The following is an 8,195-nucleotide window of genomic DNA, read 5'->3' as shown; positions in this document are numbered from 1 at the left end:
AATGTGAGATTTTTGGTTCCAACCGCCGTGTCTTTGTGAGACGCGGTGTTGGTGAACGGATGATCTCCACATGTGTAGTTCCCACCGTAAAGCATGGAGGAGGAGGTGTTATGGTGTGAGGGTGCTTTGCCGGTGACATTGTCTGTGTCTGGGCGGCAGGTAGCTTAGTGGTTAAGAGCGTTGTGCCAGTAATCAAAAGGTTGCTGGTTCTAATCCCCGAGCCGACTAGGTGAAAAATCTGTTGATGTGCCCTTGAGCAAGGCACTTAACCCTAATTTATTGTGTAAGTTGCTCTGGATAAGAGCGTCTGCTAAATGACTAGAATGTTATTTATTTAGAATTCAAGGGACACTTAACCAGCATGGCTACCACAGCATTCTGCAGCGATATGCCATCCCATCTGGTTTGGGCTTAGTGGGACTATCATTTGTTTTTCAACAGGACAATGACCCAACACACCTCCAGGCTGTTTAAGGGCTATTTTACCAAAAAGGAGTGTGATGGAGTGCTGCATCAGATGACCTGGCCTCCACAATCCCCCGACCTCAACCAAATTGAGTTTGTTTGGGATGATTCGGACCGCAGAGTGAAGGAAAAGCAGCCAACAAGTGCTCAGCATATGTGGGAACTCCTTCAAGACTGTTGGAAAAGTATTCCAGGTGAAGCTAGTTGAGAGAATGCCAAGTGTGCAAAGCTGTCATCAAGGCAAAGGGTAGCTATTTGAAGAATCTCAAATCTCAAATACATTTTTATTTGTTTAACACTTTTTTGGTTACTACATTATTCCATATGTGTTATTTAATAGTTGTGATGTTATTCTACAATGTAGAAAATAGTAAAAATAAAGAAAACCCTTGAATGAGTAGGTGTGTCCAAATATTTTGACTGGTACTGTATATATAGATGAAATCAAATCAAGAGTATATCGGACTTAATTCAGCTAGCACTATCTGAGGTGGAATCCATCACACAACATAAAGGGTAAAAAATAATTGTATTTAAAAAAGTAATATACATAGCGAAAGATTAGGGGACAGATTCTGGCCTATTCAAAATTAGACAAGTAAGACTTCACCTAAATAATCAGATATAAAATACAATAAATATCTACAATTTTAAAAAATATATTGCAATGTACATGTCCAAGTGATTGGTCTAACATAGTTTGCATATGATAAGGGTGTTATACAGTAACAGCCTCAAAAGTACTCAGATATTTTCCCGTTGTAAAGAGAACTTCTAATGACAACTTGTCCATGTAGCCAACAGCAGTCTGTGTATTATCTCTCTACCTTCTGTAATGTTAAGAGTCATTGTTCCTTCACTGTTTAAAAAGGTATAGTAAGCTTCATGCAAATTAAAATGATGTGGGCGCTATCACAAACAAACACCAAGTCCCTGTCAGTCTACATATTGCACAACTATAAACATTTCTAGACAAAATGTTAACAATAGGCTCTGACATTGTTCCTTTGGTTCAGTGCAGAGCAGTAAACAGAATATAATATAGATGTCCCTTCCTTATGTATATAAAAAAAAAAAAAAAAAAAAAAAACATTCACAAGGCACTTATTGAGTAAACGTCATTGAATTTAACTCACTGATAGAACTCCAACATACCACTTTAGTCACGACAAATTTCATCTTCAGAGTTTAACATCTATCATAAATACCAGGGTTGGGGTCAATTCAAATTGAAGTCAGTAAATTCAGGATTTGAATTTAAAATCCCCAAATGTTAAAACTTTTGACATAAATAGCTCTTCCTTTTAAGTTGATTGAAAAGTCATTGAAAATAGATGCAACATTTTCTCTCATTTAATTGGAATTTCAGTTGACTGCCTTCAATTCAAATTGACCCCAACCCTGATAAATACGGCGCGAAAAGTACAAATTCAGTACCTGCCAACACACAGACACACACACAGTACAGAGAAAGACGTGTGACTGCACTACGGTATTTTGACTGGTTTGAAACTAGTAGTTGCAGTAGTTACTCCACTGTCACAGACTTGGCTAGGTTCCTGGGGCAGTCCACCTGAGAAGAAGACGGAAAGAAAATCAACATTAGTGTTAAGGTCTCACACACACACACACAGCATGCACACAGCTTTTTTTAAAACACCCTCAGACACAACACATGCTATGATTGCTGTCGGCTGTAACAGAGGACAATTGGGGCCTGGTGACTTACATCGTATCCTCGAAGCACAGCCAAGTGGAAGGACATGAGCTGGAGAGGTATGACACTGAGGATGCCCTGAAGGCAGTCCACTGTCTGTGGCAACTCAATGGTCTTGTAAGCATTCTTAGTGATCTCAGGGTCGTCCTGGCAACACAGGATAATGGGCCGCCCCTGAGAGGAAAGGGGAAAATAGCATCAATAATGATATAATCATTAAACTATTTCTGTCCATTGTGATATTCCGTCAGGTGAATTATTTTTGAATAGCAGGGGTACAAAAGCTACTTTAATGTCAAAGTCAGAGAGAGGGAGAGAGTCCCCCCCCCCCCCTCTCTGTGTGTATACTCTATGTGTTTGTCTCACCTGGCGTGCAGTGACCTGCTGCAGAGCGTTGTGACACTTGGTGTAGCAGGCGTCTTTCATGATGATCATGATGACAGGCATGTGTTTGTCAATGAGAGCCAGGGGACCGTGCTTCAGCTCCCCAGCCAGGATGCCCTCTGAGTGCATGTACGTGATCTCTTTGATTTTCTGTAACAGGAAGATATAAACGATAGTTGATGAAGCCATCTGATTCCCCGAGAGTTATTTGAAATGTGAAAGCCATCTCCCTACCCCGAGGCTCCCCAACCCTGTTCCTGGAGAGCTACCCTCCTGTAGGTTTTAACTCCAACCCTGTTCCTGGACAGCTACCCTCCTGTAGGTTTGAACTCCAACCCTGTTCCTGGACAGCTACCCTCCTGTAGGTTTTAACTCCAACCCTGTTCCTGGAGAGATACCCTGTAGGTTTTAACTCCAACCCAGTTCCTGGAGAGATACCCTGTAGGTTTTAACTCCAACCCTGTTCCTGGAGAGATACCCTGTAGGTTTTAACTCCAACCCTGTTCCTGGAGAGATACCCTGTAGGTTTTAACTCCAACCCTGTTCCTGGAGAGATGCCCTGTAGGTTTTCACTCCAACCCTGTTCCTGGAGAGATACCCTGTAGGTTTTAACTCCAACCCAGTTCCTGGAGAGATACCCTGTAGGTTTTAACTCCAACCCTGTTCCTGGAGAGATACCCTGTAGGTTTTAACTCCAACCCTGTTCCTGGAGAGATACCCTGTAGGTTTTAACTCCAACCCTGTTCCTGGAGAGATACCCTGTAGGTTTTAACTCCAACCCTGTTCCTGGAGAGATACCCTGTAGGTTTTAACTCCAACCCAGTTCCTGGAGAGATACCCTGTAGGTTTTAATTCCAACCCTGTTCCTGGAGAGATACCCTGTAGGTTTTAACTCCAACCCAGTTCCTGGAGAGATACCCTGTAGGTTTTAACTCCAACCCTGTTCCTGGAGAGATACCCTCCTGTAGGTTTTAACTCCAACCCTGTTCCTGGAGAGATACCCTCCTGTAGGTTTTAACTCCAACCCTGTTCCTGGAGAGCTACCCTCCTGTAGGTTTTAACTCCAACCCTGTTCCTGGAGAGCTACTGTACTGTAGGTTTTCACTCCAACCCTAATCTAGCGCACCTGATTCTAATAATTAGCTGGGTGCAGCGGTCTAAGGCACTGCCTCTCAGTGCTAGAGGCGTCACTACAGACCCTGGTTCGATTCCAGGCTGTATCACATGATTGGAAGTCCCATAGGGCGGCGCACAATTGGCCCAGCGTCGTCCGGGTTTGGCCAGGGTAGGCCATCATTGTTCTTAACTGACTTGCCTAGTTAAATAAAGGTTAAATAAAATCTGGTTAAGCTGGCGTACACTACATGATTTTGGCCCCGATTTAGCTGTCCCAGACAAGTTTTAGAGATCGGAGACAAAATCCCCATGTGGTTGGCTACTCGTGGCACCCGGCCGTCACCGACGCTTGTTTAATGTGAATGGGTCAGAGACGCAATCTGAGAGGTACCGATCACGTCTTTGAGCCGTCCCGATATTTTCAAATAATAATAAAATAAATCTGCAATGCGCTTGTAGTGTAAGATGTGCAAGGACACGTTTTGAGAACAGTGATCAGCTATAGACAATGAGAGCTCGCCAGAGAAGAAACCAAAGAGGATGACGTATCGCATCACACAGACTGTGTAGAGTCTCCAGCCGGAGAGATGACTACTACTAGTGTGCGTTTGTACTTGTCCTTAGCCAAAGCATCAAATCGTTACAGCTCTGAAGTTCACAAGCAATATTATTCAATTCAAAATGTCTTGGCTAGATATTTAAACTCTGTATGGCAAGTGTGAATGTCTGACTGAAGACGTTTATGAGGCTGCTTTGAGCCACAGCTCATTCTAGCTACGTAAACAATCTGTTCACATCATCACATCATTGTTTTGGCGAGACAGCGTTGTATGGAGAATCCTCACGACCAAGTGAAGAATCTTACAGTGTGTGACTACATCGTTTAGCGTGTAGTCAGAAAACTACAGGAAAGACGGTTGTTTAATGTGAGAGGCTCAGCAATGTTAGGATTTTCAAAGTCATGTGGCGCACGCCCGGCATAAGTTACAACTGGGGTTGGAGTTAAAACCTACAGGAGGGTGCTCTCCAGGAACAGGGTTGGAGTGAAAACCCACAGGAGGGTAGCTCTCCAGGAACAGGGTTGGAGAGAAAACCTACAGGAGGGTCGCTCTCCAGGAACAGGGTTGGAGTTAAAACCTACAGGAGGGTAGCTCTCCAGAAACAGGGTTGGAGTTAAAACCTACAGGAGGGTCGCTCTCCAGGAACAGGGTTGGAGTTAAAACCTACAGGAGGGTAGCTCTCCAGAAACAGGGTTGGAGTTAAAACCTACAGGAGGGTAGCTCTCCAGGAACAGGGTTGGAGTTAAAACCTACAGGAGGGTTGCTCTCCAGGAACAGGGTTGGAGTTAAAACCTACAGGAGGGTTGCTCTCCAGGAACAGGGTTGGAGTGAAAACCTACAGGAGGGTATCTCTCCAGGAACAGGGTTGGAGAGAAAACCTACAGGAGTGTTGCTCTCCAGGAACAGGGTTGGAGTTAAAACCTACAGGAGGGTAGCTCTCCAGGAACAGGGTTGGAGTGAAAACCTACAGGAGGGTAGCTCTCCAGGAACAGGGTTGGAGAGAAAACCTACAGGAGGGTTGCTCTCCAGGAACAGGGTTGGAGTGAAAACCTACAGGAGGGTAGCTCTCCAGGAACAGGGTTGGAGAGAAAACCTACAGGAGTGTTGCTCTCCAGGAACAGGGTTGGAGTTAAAACCTACAGGAGGGTAGCTCTCCAGGAACAGGGTTGGAGAGAAAACCTACAGGAGGGTTGCTCTCCAGGAACAGGGTTGGAGTTAAAACCTACAGGAGGGTAGCTGTCCAGGAACAGGGTTGGAGTTAAAACCTACAGGAGGGTAGCTCTCCAGGAACAGGGTTGGAGTGAAAACCTACAGGAGGGTAGCTGTCCAGGAACAGGGTTGGAGTTAAAACCTACAGGAGGGTGCTCTCCAGGAACAGGGTTGGAGTGAAAACCCACAGGAGGGTATCTCTCCAGGAACAGGGTTGGAGAGAAAACCTACAGGAGGGTCGCTCTCCAGGAACAGGGTTGGAGTTAAAACCTACAGGAGGGTAGCTCTCCAGAAACAGGGTTGGAGTTAAAACCTACAGGAGGGTCGCTCTCCAGGAACAGGGTTGGAGTTAAAACCTACAGGAGGGTAGCTCTCCAGAAACAGGGTTGGAGTTAAAACCTACAGGAGGGTAGCTCTCCAGGAACAGGGTTGGAGTTAAAACCTACAGGAGGGTAGCTCTCCAGGAACAGGGTTGGAGAGAAAACCTACAGGAGTGTTGCTCTCCAGGAACAGGGTTGGAGTTAAAACCTACAGGAGGGTAGCTCTCCAGGAACAGGGTTGGAGTGAAAACCTACAGGAGGGTAGCTCTCCAGGAACAGGGTTGGAGAGAAAACCTACAGGAGGGTTGCTCTCCAGGAACAGGGTTGGAGTTAAAACCTACAGGAGGGTAGCTGTCCAGGAACAGGGTTGGAGTTAAAACCTACAGGAGGGTAGCTCTCCAGGAACAGGGTTGGAGTGAAAACCTACAGGAGGGTAGCTCTCCAGGAACAGGGTTGGAGTTAAAACCTACAGGAGGGTAGCTCTCCAGGAACAGGGTTGGAGAGCCCTGCTCTACCCTGCTGAAGAGTGCAGTGCTCACCAGTGCCCCTTCCATACAAGTGGCATAGTTGTATCCCCGGCCCATAACCAGCAGGGACCTCTGCTGGTACAGCTCGTTTGCAATGCTTCTGATCTGGTCGTCCAGAGTCAGAACCTCCTTAATCAACCCTAAGGAGATGAACATAACGCACATGAATAATATAATATATGCACTTTAACCCAAACCATAAGGAGAGGAACACAATACACATTAATAATATAATATATGCACTTTAACCCGAACCCTAACGAGAGGAACACAATACACATGAATAATATAATATATGCACTTTAACCCGAACCCTAACGAGAGGAACACAATACACATGAATAATATAATATATGCACTTTAACCCGAACCCTAACGAGAGGAACACAATACACATGAATAATATAATATATGCACTTTAACCTGAACCCTAACGAGAGGAACACAATACACATTCTGCATTAGCTCACAAGAATGTCACAGTGAGGGAATTCATTGGAGATAGACAGATAAGGAGTGTAAAATGAGAGGGGTCGCTAGAGGTTATAGACAGACAGACAGACAGACAGACAGACAGATAGGAGAGTTGAAAATGAGAGGGGTGGATAGAGGTTGATAGATAAGGAGTTGACAGGGGCTATGAGAGGGGTGGAGGTTATAAGTGGGGTAACTAGAGGCACAGAGAGTGAGGCTGACCTGGCAGCATCCTCATGCCATTGATGATCTCCAGTCTCCTCTTCTGCAGGGAGATCCTGTCCTCACTCATCATCAGACCAAACATGGTGAGGGCCACAAACTGACTAGTGTACGCCTGGAGAACGTATGGGGCACTGTGAGCAGTCATACACAAACTCTAGTCTACCAGGCACTCACATAAACACAGTACACCATCTCCTAGGTACACATGTGAATCATTATATCAATATAGTCGCCGTGCTCAGTCCAACACCACTGAGCTCACATTAACTGAGGCTATCCTGTGTGGTGGTGGTGTTGTACCTTGGTGCTGGCCACGCCGATCTCAGGGCCGGCGTTGATGTGAACGCCACAGTCTGTCTCCCTGGAGATGGAGCTGCCCACTGTGTTGGTGACGCCCACCGTCAGAGCCCCGCGGCCCTGACAGTAACGCAGCGCCATCAGGGTGTCTGCTGTCTCACCTGGAGGGGGTGGAGTCGTAGCATCTTGTGAAATAAAGCACAATCGATCGCAGCAAGCACCATATCTGACCAGATAATGTGCAGTCTCACGTACCAGACTGGCTGATGAAGAAGCAGACGTCATCTCTAAAGACAGGAGTGATGCGGTCCAGGAAGTCAGAGGCCAGTTCCACCATCACAGGCAGTTCAGTCAGCTCCTCCAGAATCTGTCTGGTCTAGAGGCATTAAGGAAGGGTTTCATTTATCCACAGTGGGTATCATCAATCACTCTATTTTAATCTAAGAAGAACCAACTGTTCAGCCTGGAGTCTGGATAATTTTTGGAGTCCTTTGTCTTAATATAAGCCATTTAGCAGATGCTTTTATCCAAAATGACCCAAAGTTAAGTGTGCGTACATTTTTTACGTATGGGTGGGCTCGGGAATCGAACCCACAATCGTGACGTTGCAAGCGCCATGCTCTACCAAATAAAATGAAACATTTATTTGTCACATGCTTGGTAAACAACAGGTGTAGACTAACAGTGAAATGCTTAATTACGGCCCCTACCAACAATGCTGAGAGAAAAATATAGAAAAATAATAACACAAGGAATAAATACACAATGAGTAACGATAACTTGGCTATATACACATGGTACCAGTACTGACTCGATGTGCAGGGGTACGAGGTAATTGAGGTAGATACAATATATATATACACAAAAGTATGTGGACATTCAAATGAGTGGATTCGGCTAT

At 45.3% G+C, this 8,195-nt stretch overlaps 1 protein-coding gene across 2 annotated transcripts in view; it reads right to left on the bottom strand.

Moving 5' to 3' along the window:
• Window positions 1–977: 977 nt before the first annotated feature.
• Window positions 978–8,195, bottom strand: part of LOC121541971 (glutamine--fructose-6-phosphate aminotransferase [isomerizing] 2) — a 30,096-nt gene continuing 22,878 nt past the window's right edge. For both annotated transcript variants that reach the window (XM_041851382.2, XM_041851383.2), the window contains 7 exons: window positions 7,550–7,670; window positions 7,298–7,455; window positions 6,995–7,109; window positions 6,311–6,438; window positions 2,549–2,716; window positions 2,195–2,356; window positions 978–2,038 (listed from right to left, as the gene is read on the bottom strand). In XM_041851382.2, coding sequence (XP_041707316.1) covers window positions 1,994–2,038; window positions 2,195–2,356; window positions 2,549–2,716; window positions 6,311–6,438; window positions 6,995–7,109; window positions 7,298–7,455; window positions 7,550–7,670 — 897 coding nt within the window. In that variant the 3' untranslated portion in view covers window positions 978–1,993. The remainder of the gene's footprint in view (window positions 2,039–2,194; window positions 2,357–2,548; window positions 2,717–6,310; window positions 6,439–6,994; window positions 7,110–7,297; window positions 7,456–7,549; window positions 7,671–8,195) is intronic.

Source organism: Coregonus clupeaformis, unplaced genomic scaffold (genome assembly GCF_020615455.1).
Source record: "Coregonus clupeaformis isolate EN_2021a unplaced genomic scaffold, ASM2061545v1 scaf0627, whole genome shotgun sequence".
NCBI classification, from domain to species: domain Eukaryota; kingdom Metazoa; phylum Chordata; class Actinopteri; order Salmoniformes; family Salmonidae; genus Coregonus; species Coregonus clupeaformis.
This window is presented reverse-complemented; position numbering and strand designations above follow the sequence as displayed.